This window comes from Oncorhynchus masou, chromosome 28, assembly GCF_036934945.1.
Source record: "Oncorhynchus masou masou isolate Uvic2021 chromosome 28, UVic_Omas_1.1, whole genome shotgun sequence".
NCBI classification, from domain to species: Eukaryota; Metazoa; Chordata; class Actinopteri; order Salmoniformes; family Salmonidae; genus Oncorhynchus; species Oncorhynchus masou.
This window is the reverse complement of record NC_088239.1, coordinates 22,111,387-22,124,924: the sequence shown is the minus strand read 5'-3', so window position 1 is coordinate 22,124,924 and position 13,538 is coordinate 22,111,387. Positions and strand designations below refer to the sequence as shown.

At 44.6% G+C, this 13,538-nt stretch overlaps 1 protein-coding gene across 1 annotated transcript in view; it reads right to left on the bottom strand.

The window, feature by feature from the left end:
- LOC135517362 (reversion-inducing cysteine-rich protein with Kazal motifs-like) overlaps positions 1-13,302 on the bottom strand; it is a 57,057-nt gene extending 43,755 nt beyond the window's left edge. The window contains exon 1 of the mRNA XM_064941589.1: positions 13,048-13,302. Coding sequence (XP_064797661.1) covers positions 13,048-13,117 — 70 coding nt within the window. The 5' untranslated portion in view covers positions 13,118-13,302. The remainder of the gene's footprint in view (positions 1-13,047) is intronic.
- Between the last annotated feature and the right edge of the window lie 236 nt (positions 13,303-13,538).

Genomic DNA, 13,538 nt, shown 5'->3' with positions numbered 1-13,538 from the left:
CCTTTCATCAACTTGATTCTGTTTTCTTTTCCTTACTCTTGTCTTCTTAATGTCGATCTCGTATCGGTGACATGCTAAAGGAGGAACAACAAACGCAGCGGTGGAGATGAAAGTGTTTTAGGGTCTAAGTGCTGCATCGTTGACCGTCTGTGATGTATCCGAGTGGGTCTGGTCTGGGTAGGGTCCTGGTCTGGGTTCGGTCTGATGGAAACCAGAACCACCCTAGTTGTCTTTGTAATGAGACACAGATCTCTCTGGCTTGACCCCCAGTAGTAGCCTTTAAAGTATGTGTGTGTGTGTGTGTGTGTGTGTGTGTGTGTGTGTGTGTGTGTGTGTGTGTGTGTGTGTGTGTGTGTGTGTGTGTGTGTGTGTGTGTCTGTGTGTGAGAAAGAGAGAGTTTGTGTGTGTGTGTGTGTGTGTGTCTATGTGCATCAGTGTGACACCCCTTAGCGTTCTCTCTGCGCACCGCTACAATTTCCCCTGTCACATTGTTGTTGTTCTGAGGTGAGAGAGCCTTCCTGTCTGACAGCCCACGCTAAACAAAATCTGTTGTCATATTGCTACGATGGTTTCCATTGGCTTCTAATGACACCACATTCATTAGGAGGCTATAAAGGGCTGGGAGTAAACAGAGAGAAGCAGCGTGACTAACACACCAGAGAGGAAGACATGGGTCATACGAGGGGAGCTAACAGAATAGCGGCAAACAACACCAGTGACACCACAAACAAACCTTGCCCCGGCCTGAATCATGTTGGTTAACTATGTAGCAGGAACTGACTCACCTTTTCTCTTAACAGAAAAGACATGTCAACATGTCATATGACCTATATATAGAACTGCAGAGCGTGAGTGAGAGCAGTAAAGTGGATTGGCGATGCAGTTGTCTTGGACAGAGATGGTCTGTCATTAGAGGTAGGCAGGGACTTGGAAAGGGTCTCGGTCTTCTCTCCAGCCACTCACAACCACAAGGCCCCTTTTAGTGAGTCAGAGAGCTAGGCGTCTCCGGGTGCTGACTCACTCTCTCTTTCTCTGACTCTTTTATCTCCCTCTCTCTCAATCTCTCTCCATCTCTCTCCTTTTCTTGAAACCCAGTAACATGTGCTAGCACTTTGAGCTAGCCCTGCTACTGTGTCCCTGTTTTCAGAGGAATAGTAATAATCCCACCCACAAGCCACATGAAAGGAATTCCCCTCTTCAAGCCCCCCCCCCCCCACAACCTCTTTCTCTCTCAGTACACACTCCCACCCCAACTCTTTTAATGCCCCCCTCCCACGCTAACTCAACCCACCAGCCGCCCCACAGACCAGCCCCTCTGGACTCCTCATGCCCTGCTCCCCAAACTACTTCACACAGCAAAGTTGTTTGCAACGAAGGGAAGGAACACGTTAGCCCGGCTCTCATCTCTTGCGTGAGTTACGTGAAGAGGCAGCATTTGATGTTCAGATATTTGAAGTGAGGGAGTCAGAGACAGCGACAGAGCGAGAGACAAAGAGAAAAATTGAACTCTGGCAGAAATTAAGGCCAAAAACTTAAAAGGGTCGGCACTTGACAGCTTCGGCAAAACTGATCAAACGGGAATGAGAACCAGACAGAGGGGGGGAGGGAGTAGGGACAGTTTACAATATGGGGCCGTGGAACCCCGTGGCCCTGTGGCTTCCACCCAGAGGGAGGCTCCACAACAGCCTGTGGATTCCATTCATGCCATGACCGATGCAGTGTCGTGGTGAGGAAGAGCAGGCCTCGGCATCCTGGCTCTGTGTGTCTGTGACTCTCTGTCTTCCCCAGTCCAGTAGAGGAGAGGAGAGACAGTGGAGGAGTACAGTATCACCACGGTAGTGACTGTTCTGTTACTCTCTTTGCCTCAACTGACACATAGCCAGAGACATGCCACTCCACCATAGACAAGAGGACAGGGTGGGGGTGTCATTAATACACTCTTACCCGAATACGAGTTGAAAAGTGCAGATTTGGGCACTGATAAGCGCCTACATTGGAACGCAAAGGCTGTACAGTGACATCCTATACAAGCTCACTCACTCAGCTCCGTGTGGATTTTGACTGACAGACATCCTAAACTTGAGAACCGCGTGTGACAAGAAGTTGCCCCCATCCCTCTCGCTAATTGGGCCACTTTTGCTAATGTCTTGTTGTCCGAGTAAGGGAAATGTTGTAAATTAAGATTGTATTTTGAAAATTGTATTTTGAAAGATGAGACGTTGAGGATTATAATAAATACCGCTTTAATGTCATACAAGCAAGCCAAACACCCATATCATAAAACTCACGTCATATACAGTGTCAACATTTATGATCACTATGTTTGATTACAGTTACAAGAGGACCTGGCGTCAGACCCTGGGTTGTTCTGAACAGAATGAGCCTATGTTTGTTGATTGTGAAGAGAATTCACTGCGGAACACGCACCTGAATGCACTCATGACTCCTTTCTATGCTCACCAAAATGACCATCTGTTTCTCTGACTAGCCCTGTGAAAGCCTATTACTGTAATATTGTAGTTTATAACTTAGCTAGTCATGTTGGTCATAGGACAACCTTTCAAATGAGTGCATTGAAATGACTTGAGAACTGAGCACACTTTGGAGATGTGTGTGACCACTTGGAGACTCCAGTTAGTCCTCTCACTCAAACCCTTGTCATTTTATTTGCCTTATGTTGAACCTACCCCACATTTTCCACGAATACTGTTATCATGTTACTGAATGTATCCAGAGTATTTTGAGATTTTGTTCTCAACAAATTCAGCGAAAAGTACAGTAAATGTAAAATGCACATAAAATCAACAGTGTAATGTTTGGTTTCAGTCTTGTGTCAGGTGAACTGTTATGTCCTCAACTTTGGTCTAATCATTTCCCCATAATCTCCAAACTGTTCCCTTTCAATTGCTACCATGCTTATGCATTTAATATATCTTCTGTAAGAAACATTTCAATGTAGCCCTATACATATAGGCCAATTGCTAGAAGAGTAAAGCGTTAACATGGCAAAACTTTCTGGGCAGGGGAGAGTGGAGAAAAAAAGGAGGGAGGAGATTCCAGCTAGCTATGTAGGAGGAGAGAGGAGGGAGGAGATTCCAGCTAGCTATGTAGGAGGAGAGAGGAGGGAGGAGATTCCAGATAGCTATGTAGGAGGAGAGAGGAGGGAGGAGATTCCCGCTAGCTATGTAGGAGGAGAGAGGAGATTCCAGCTAGCTATGTAGGAGGAGAGAGGAGGGAGGAGATTCCAGCTAGACATGTAGGATGAGAGAGGAGATTCCAGCTAGCTATGTAGGAGGAGAGAGGAGGGAGGAGATTCCAGCTAGCTATGTAGGAGGAGAGGAGGGAGGAGATTCCAGCTAGCTATGTAGGAGGAGGGAGGAGATTCCAGCTAGCTATGTAGGAGGAGAGAGGAGGGAGGAGATTCCAGCTAGCTATGTAGGAGGAGAGAGGAGGGAGGAGATTCCAGCTAGCTATGTAGGATGAGAGAGGAGGGAGGAGATTCCAGCTAGTTATGTAGGAGGAGAGAGGAGGGAGGAGATTCCAGCTAGCTATGTTGGAGGAGAGAGGAGATTCCAGCTAGTTATGTAGGAGGAGAGAAGAGGGAGGAGATTCCAGCTAGCTATGTAGGAGGAGAGAAGAGATTCCAGCTAGCTATGTAGGAGGAGAGATGAGGCAGGTTGGGCTGGACAGGGCTGGGCGTGTGTGGAACACGTCAGCCTCAGTCATCCTTCATTAAAGTGAGTTAGTGTTAGTCGCCAACCGCTAGCAAGCCTAGGAGCACTCACCAGGGGGAGGGAGCCGAGCTTCAGCCGACCCAACCCAAGTAGCCCCGTAGCAGCCTGCATTGTGGTGACCGCAAGTCCGCGCTCCCCTCTCTTAACGAGCTGCCATTTTAATGACACAATTGGCGCGGCCAGTGGACCATTCGGCCTCCAGCCCTCCTCCTCACCCGTCTGTGTCCGTACGGCTGTTCGCCTGCCCCTCTTTGTGCTCCTCACCCAGGAGAGAGGCCAAACAAATTACCCGTTGCCAAGGGCAGACAGTTGATAAAAGCCATGGCAACAACACTAGTTGTGCACTTTTCGTGAATTGTTGTGTTTTATCTTTTTTTTTGACATTGTTATCTTTATGTTTCTATTGGGATGAATGGGCCAGCAGTGGACGGTGGCATGGTGTGATGAGGTTGTACAATATATGGAGGTCGGAGGAGGAGAAATGAATTGGCCAGTGAGGCACGTCGAGCCCCGCTGCGAGCCCTTTAATAGACAATGACAGGCTCTGGCTGTGCGGAGTGGGGAGAGCTCATCAGCAATACACAGAGCTGGGAGCCAGAGGCCCCAGGAGCTGCTAATGAGCATAGTAGGCCTAGAGACAGACTGACAGAGAGACAGACAGACACCACGAGGACACACAGTATATAATGTACAGTAACAGGACAGGACAAGACAGGACCGAACAGGACAGTAGAGCAGAGCATAGTAGAGTAGAGTATGTTTTCCCAAACTTTCCAGTGCCTGTATTGGTGTCAGAGTGTTTCCTCAGCCAGAACAGCCTGTTGGGTATGTATGTAGTCAGCTCTGAGAGAATGGACTGCACTGTATGGGGGAGAGGAGAGCACAGTGTGAGGGAAGTCACAACACACACAGCTATCTTCAACTCCAGGAGATAACGGATGAGTCGGAATGGGGCCTGGTGTGGTGGGTAATCCATCCATACTGTCAGGGGGACAGAGAGAACACACATGGTCCCTCACCGAGGGGTTACACAAACACAATGGAGGTGGTGACTACTGAAAGGGCTTTTAAGGGTTGGTCATCTGGGGTGGATGGGTGACAGACACATCACTCTATGTTGTGGCTGGTTTAGTGGGGCTAGGGGGTTGTGTTTGCTGTGAAGGCCTGAAGAATGAGTGAACCCTTCCACCGGCACTCAAGAGAACATACTTTCTGGCCATGCAGGCAGGCAGGCAGTGTGTGTGTGTGTGTGTGTGTGTGTGTGTGTGTGTGTGTGTGTGTGTGTGTGTGTGTGTGTGTGTGTGTGTGTGTGTGTGTGTGTGTGTGTGTGTGTGTGTGTGTGTGTGTGTGTGTGTGTGTGTGTGTGTGTGTGTGTGTGTGTGTGTGTGTGTGTGTGTGTGTGTGTGTGTGTGTGTGTGTGTGTGTGTGAGTGTGAGAGAGAGAGAGATAGATAGAGAGAGAAATACAGTGAGAGAAGTGTGTGCAGTCTCTCCTACAACCCCATCAGTGTGTGCACGCACATTCATGAGGGGGACACACTGCCCACCTCAAAAGCACCCTCTTCTTCTCCCAGTGTGATGCCCCTTACTTCTCCTCACGACTCGAGAGCGGGAATCAATCACGTCAGACGCGCCGCTTTCATCGGCGGGACGGAGACATCTGCCAAGACGTACCCATCCCATTTCCTGCCCCGCTACGCATATACAAAGGGACATGTACCGTATGACTGGCCTGAAAGATCACAGGACTTAGCACTCACAGCAGATGCAGTCTGACTTTCCAACTATACAATGCACAGACTGGCGGCTAATAACAAAGGCATGGAAGGAAGGGAAGAGAAGAGAGGACGGAGGAGGGGGTAAGGCGGGAAAAAACGCCACTACAATAGCTCAGTATCAGCTCTGAGAAAGCTACAAACTGCTGAGTCATTTTTAACACTATTGCACCACATTTGTCTGAAATGTAAAATATGTCAACTAAAACGCTGACAGACACGCAATGTGGGACGGCCATCTTTAAGCCATTATGACTGGCTACAGCTACATTAACTAACCTCGCCCAGGCTGTAGCTAGAGTTCAGCAAACTGTCTTCCATAACTCCATGACAATAACAATCTAATTGAAATTCTTGTCTTAAGGTGTCAACATCTGAAACAGTGTTTGCCAAACTCTGTGCTACATGTCTGTGGCTCGGGTGCTCACCCAAGCCTCTGTAGTAACTGCGTGGGTGAGTTCAGTAGCTATCTGGCCCTGTGTGGTTGGAGTAAATCCCTCTGTCCACACCACAGATCGTTTTGATCCTGCAGTCTTGGCACCAGCAGCAGACAGAGACAGGCCAGTGTTGTGTTGTGTCTGTCTTTACCTAGTGGGCTGGCCGAGGCCTTGGTTGGTTCAGCTGCTTCATTCAGCTGTTTTCTCTGCTTAGCTTACTGGATATCTGGGCTCGTATTCACAAAGTGTTTCTGAGTAGGAGTGCTGATCGAGGTCAGTTTTGCCTTTTAGATACCAATGAATGAGGCATCGGGGACCTGATCCTAGATCAGCACTCCTACTCTGAAACACTGCGAATAAAGGCTCTGAGATTTGACAAAGCAGCTTCAGGCTTTAACAGTTATACATTTGACATTTTAGTCACTTAGATGACACTCTGCTACTTACAGGAGCAATTAGGGTTAAGTGCCTTGCTCAATGGCACATCGGCAGATTTTTCACGTAGTCGGCTTGGGGATTCAAACCAGCGACCTTTCAGTTACTGTCACAATGCTCTTAACCGCTAGGCTACCTGCCGTTAGAGTGTGTGTTGATGCGGGCCGGCCTGGGACGGCTGTATTTTCTGCTCACTGCCGTCCGACGAAAGCCGCTTCCCGTATTTTGCTACAAAACACAAGGAGATCTTCACAGGAGAGAGTAGGGATAAAATGGAGAGGTATTTATGCTATAACAAACAAAGCTGGAAATAGCAGCAGCGCTAGCCCTGGCTGAAGCATATAGCCGCTGATGAAGTGTGGAATATCAATGTGCCCCCCCCCCCCCCACACACAAAAAAAAGCGGTTCCTGCCAGTCCGCTTCCTGTGCGGATGCTCTTGTGGAGGTTGCTTTGTCTTTCGCTCTGTGTCCTTTCTCTCCAAACAACTTAAACAATATCAAACCTCTCGATTTCAGAGACTAAAATGTCAATAATATAGCAGACTAAAGTGAACTTTCTAATCTCATATTCTCTCCTATTGTGTTTCAGAACTCAGCCTAGGATGTCCTCTTCTCACCATCGGGGCTATAAACACACACAAACACAATGGTGAATAGTCATGGATTCTTGTCTGATGTTTGGGCTGCTCCCGCATTCCTCTCTGGCAGCCTGAACCCTCTAGGGGAGAGTTTAATGCCTCTGGGTCAAAGGTGACTTCCTGTGCATTAATACATTGCGATCTGACATAAGCAGGGAGGCATTAAGGGATCAGTGTGTTGTGAAGAAATGTGAGAGAGACTGGAGACACGTTTCCTCGCACCAAAACTCTTTCTGTGTCCTGATTCACTAAAAAGATGTGTAGGCTTTTGTACTACAGATGCAGTCAAATATAATGGCACCCATGTACGAGTCACTATTTATTCAAAAATAAGTTGAAATTGAAAAAACCTTTGGTGTTAACACGTGTATTTGTTTTATTTGATGCACAGGACCCCAAAAATGATCATCTAAACGGAAATTTACATTTTTCACTTCAAAGCCAAAACATGGCCTGGACTAAATCATTCAAAATTCTAATGAATGAAGTTGGAGGCAAGTGATTCTCTGCAAGTGTAATTTATCCTACTTGTTGTAAGTTGCAGGCACCACAAGCCATTAACCCATTTTGAGGAAGAAGAAAATAACACGTTCTGCTCCATTGCACTCCATTGTAAAGTGCAAGGCAGCCAATATATTGGACCACATCTGTATATGAAATATTAGGAAGGTGTTCCTAATGTTTGATATGCTCCGTATATGTCTGCACTATATGAAAATATATGTCTGCACTATATGAAAATATATGTCTGCACTGTATGATATATATGTCTGCACTATATGAAACATATGTCTGCACTATATGAAAATATATGTCGGCACTATATGAAAATATATGTCTGCACTATATGAAAATATATGTATGCCCTACATGAAAATATGTGTCTGCACTATATGAAAATACTGTATATGTACGCACTACATGAAAATATATGTCTGCACTACATGAAAATATAATGTATGTAGCACTATATGAAAATATAATCTATGGATTTCACATGACTGGGAATGCAGATATGCTTCTCTTGGCCTCACAATGGGCCTCAGGATCTCGCCACAGTATCTATGTGCACACGAATTGCCATCGATAAAATGCAATTGTGTTCGTTGTCCGTATGCCTGCTAATACCATAACCTCACCGTCACCATAGGGCACTCTGTTCACAACGTTGACATCAGCAAACTGCTTGCCCACACGACGCCATACATATTTGGCAGTACGTCCAAACCGGCCTTACAACCAAATACTCTAAAACGACATTGGAGGTGGCTTATGGAGGAGAAATGAACATTCAGTTCTCTTGCAACAGCTCTGGTGGACATTCTTGCAGTTAGCATGCCAATTGCGCGCTCCCTCAAAACTTGAGATGTCGGTGGCATTGTGTTGTGTGATAAAATGTCTAATTTTGGAGTGGCCATTTATTGTCCCCAACACAAGGTGTACCAGTGTAATGATCATGCTGTTTGATCAGATTCTTGGTTTGTCACATCTGTCAGGTGGATGGATTATCTTGGCAAAGGAGAAATGCTCATTAACAGGGATGTAAATGAATTTATGCACAAAATGTGTGATAAATAAGGTTTTTGTGCGTAAGGAAAATGTCTTGGATCTTTAATTTCAGCTCATGAAACATGGGACCAACACTTTACATGTTGTGTTTATATTTCTGTTCAGTGTATGAGTGTATAATAGACTATATGACCAGGAGAAGCAAATTCCTGAGTAATTATTCAAATCAACAAGTGAATGAATAGAGAATATTAATATTGTCATCATAACCCCTCATCCATGGAGACCAAACTCTCTTTAATCAATGGTTGATAGATAACTTGTATTTATTCAACTGACTTGTGCTCAAATGAGTTTATTTGATTCCCTCATTGAAGTGTCTTTACCAGAGTAACTAGACAGGAAAATCGACCAACAACTATCAAATAAAAACATGAAAGTGTGTTTTTAACACATGCTGGGCTGGCAAATTATTTGACAAAAATCTGTGTCCCTCCATCACGCAAGATCCATAAGAAACCAGCTAAAGAAGAGAATGTACTCGGGGTGTGAAAACATCAAAGGCCATAAATTGTGTCTTGCATCTATAAAAGTCTGCTCCATTGAAGAATCTTCAAAAAAATTCTTCACACAATATTCTAAAGAGATAAATGATGATGGATGAAGTGCTAGATATCTAAAACAAAGTTCCTGCCATCACTAATATCTTCCACCAGCTGGTTTAAATGACATCTGTGAGGATTGAGGGACTCATAAAACAACCAGAGGGAATAGAGAGACCGGGTGATGGGTAGCCTCAGAGCTAAAATTGGATGCGGGATTGATCGACACCAGGGTCCAGTTTGAATTCATCAACCCCAGTACACTCCCATTTAGGAACCTCATAGCAACACACAAGCAATAAAGCAAAAATCAATTACACTGCTGTTGGCACATTACAATCTTCAAAAAGTAAACAATAGGCCTTTTCAGTATTTATCTCCAAACATGGCCATAGGATGGTGGTCCCTTAATGTTTAACCATGATTGATGACCAACTTTTTGGGGTCATCCACCCAGATTCTGGATTTCAACAAACACAATCAATGTGTTGAGCCACAAGGCCCACCACAACCCAAAAGAATTTAGCCAAGATCCAACAGTAAGTGCTCCTGACCTATCGTTTGGGAACAACTTCTTACAAAAAAATGTGCATGCCTGACTCCAGATTATCTACATATAGCACATAATCATACATAGTGTGTCTAACGTTTGGACTATTTTACCCTCACATGGAGGTACTACACCTATGTGTCTGTGGTTGTGGTTACGTAAAGATAGCCAGTGTGACCAGCAGGTCCATGTGCGCTCCAGGTGTGCAGCTCACGTAGGGCACTGCACATTCCTCCAACCCCTGGAGGAGCACCTGAACACCATCAGTCTGTGTGGAGCAACAGATGTTGAGGCCCTGATTGTACTCCAGCCTCCAGATGGAGGGAGTTTGTCCCGCCCCTCTTTTCATATTCAATTAGGAAAATCAAAAGGGACACAGAGCCGGCCTGTCCCTCCACTGACTACACACACACACTGGGGAACATGCATCTGAGGTGGAAGGATGGGGGGAGGGGGGGTTGGACAGATAAGAGTATGAACAAACATAATGAACTTCATATGTCCAGGTAGAGGGAAAAGAGGTGAGGGAAGTGGTGTGTGTGTGTGTGTGTGTGTGTGTGTGTGTGTGTGTGTGTGTGTGTGTGTGTGTGTGTGTGTGTGTGTGTGTGTGTGTGTGTGTGTGTGTGTGTGTGTGTGTGTGTGTGTGTGTGTGTGTGTGTGTGTGTGCGTGTGTTTTGGGGGGAAGGAAAGGTAGTGGGGATGGAATCAGCTTGAGTCTTTTTTTGGCGAGTGATCAAATGAGGAACCCGTCTTGTTCTATTACATAAGTTCCAGTTCTGTTGCTGCCACCCTCTGAGCCCGCCCGTCAGACAGTCTGCTCTGGACCCATTGAAATGAACAAAGGTCTCACCTCCCTCGGGAGAAATGCCACACTTTTAGGCAAAGAACGTGAGAGGGTCTTTAAAATCAAATCTACTTGTAAAATAAAAAATTATAGGCCTTTGTTGATGAGATGCAAATCCAGCCTTATTGCTATACAAATGGATATGGAGTTTAATAGTGTGTCACTTTCAAGTGAGTCCTGTACTGATCCTATATCAGATGGAACCATGACTATGTAGTGTTCCCCAGTCACATTCAGGTATAACTTGACAATCTTGACATTTATGGTGGCCCTTATTGTAACAACTTCAATGTTGTGTCAACATAAGTACATATGCTTTACAGAGCCTAATCTAATAACCTGAAAACTGTTCAGTTATGTCTCAGATCTGAAACATAATACACATTGATATTCATGTAAACCAATGTTCTTGCAAACATGCTATTTACTGAAATGAACAATTATTGGAGTCAGATCAAAATAAATACCATTATTTCAATAACCATGTGCCAAGTTAATATCTTTGGTAGGCTACATAATCAAAATTTTAAAACGTTGCATAAAAATGATGATACCTATTATACTATTGCCTATTATTTGAATTTGCTTAGAACAAAACAATAACTACATTTGTTGTCTGTAAAAGCATGGCACAACATGATGCAAAAAAACGATGCATGCTTGAAATGACACACATTTCAGATGATGCAAAGACTGCCGTCCATTCTATTCTGCCTCATGTTCCTAAACCAGACTTACTTTGAGGAGATGTTCAATTGGTTGCAGATGCATCCCCTTAAAACAGGGATGACGAGCCTGAATAGCCTATACATGAAAATAAACTAAAAAGGAAAGGGGGAGGTAGTTTTAGCTAAGTGGGGAGAAAAACATTTAGGGAATTTTTCACACGAAATAACCGAGGGAGTGGGACAATGAGAAAACTTTATCTTGCGGCAGTGGTCACGATTGGGGCCAAATTCGTTTCCCAGATGTTCCCAAGGCGCGAGGACTACGCTATCACATTGTAGAACTTTTCACAAAACGGCCCATGTGTAGGTTCATTTATTCTCTTTAGTTCATAATGCCAGCTGGCTAATGTGGGTCCTAACTGCAGTTCTAAACGATGCCTCGTCTTTCATGTTCAATGCACAGTGTGACAGATTAGAGCGATATTTACGCGAACTAATCCACATCCTGTGCGCATGTGGACACACAGCACTTTTCACAACATCAAAGTCCTCATATGGCAGATGCGAATTTAGAGCTGCTGCTGCCACCCTAACCCCATCCGTAAAGATTGAGGAATCCCGCACCAATGAATGATGTGGCCAAATGACTATTGATAAGAAAGGTACGCCTACAATGTTGCCTTCAGACATTGTTGTTATATTGAAACGGGGGTGCGCCAACTGGTTAACAAATTGTAAGTGTGACAAATGGCAACAAACAAGCACTTTTGCCAAATTTATTAGCATGAGAAAGTAAAGTCAAGGGCAGTTGTCTAACCCTAATAAAAGTCTCGCCTACATAGCCTAAACACTGTATTTGCTAATTGACCGGTGTGAAGGATTAGCAGTTTATCGTTATCAAAGGACTCGGTACTGGTACCCCGTGTTAGTCATTGTGGAGCCTATGCAGTTTTATTCCTCGTGTTATTATATTTCTATGTTTTTTTCTCTCTGCATTGTTGGACAGAGCCAGTAAGTAGCTTAAGCATTTCACTGATAGTCTACACCTGTTGTTTACGAAGCATGTGACATACACAATTTGATTTGATTTGATTTAGGCTACACTTTCATTCACGTGGTGTCAAATGTTCAGCCATGTTATTACCTAATAAGTAAAACGTTGAGATTTTACATCACACAATATCTAGCTAGTGCCCTTAATAGGATATACTATAGCATAATCAACAGGCTATTCTAAGGCGCCGAAGAGAAACAAATATAAGACGTATTAAATTATGTAATGTCATGACCAGAATATAATAGTCTACACAACAAGCTATGGCTGGCAGCAGTTCCATCACCGGTAAAGGGACCCTCCCCATTTGCGTGATACAATGTGTCAGAAATGAGAGGTAGAAACCAGCGTGACACAATGTGAAGGAAAATTACGGATATCATGTTCACAACGGAAACCTAAATGGGGGGGGGGGGGGGGTCATTACTGTATTCCCTCCGAAACACTAGACAAATGTCACTTAAACGTCCCAATACAAAGTACCGTTAGGAAACACAAAGTGTGGTCTGTTCTGTTCATAAAACAGTCTAGCCTAAAACGGTTGCTGGCTACTCACAGGTCTCATACAGCAGGATGCATATTGTAGAAGTGAATCAACAAGTTAAAACTCGGCGCAGTGAAAACTTGGGTCGCCGACAAGGATTTGCTCTCACTTGAGCGAACTTTATCATTTTATACCTTGCCTGTTTTGAATCAAGTACAGACCCCAAGAGAACAAAAAAATGGACTTAGAGAGACACAGGCATATCAATTACTGTATGTAATGTTTAGTGAAATAAGAAAAGCGAAGCGGAGACTTACCCTGAGTAAGAACCAAATCGTAGAAGTTGAAGGCGAGAAGAAAAGTCACTATCTCAAAACACACATACATCTTATTGAAATCCTAAAGTGCATTGTGAACGAAAAGACAAATAAAACACTGCCGCTTTGACAAGCTCCATGAGACCCTCTGTGTCGGCTACATTAGCGTATGCGGCTCTCTCTCGTGATCCGCTCATATACAGGCCGAATAGTGGAGGAGATGGAGAACTGGTGGTCACACACAGCGCATACTGGGCATGCGCCTACGGGACAAATCCCACCGGTCAGAAGAGGGCTGGGTTAACGGTGACATACGTATGAGAACAGTATAATAACGCCGTTATTAATGCATGGGTGTGGTGTTATTGCCTGAAAGTATTTCATTTGAATTCCAGAGATGTCAGCCAAGTAGGCTTCGAGAATCATGGTGTCCTCTAGAAATATTTCGAAATCTTTTTTTGTCATAAAATGTGAACTTTTCTTGCATTCTT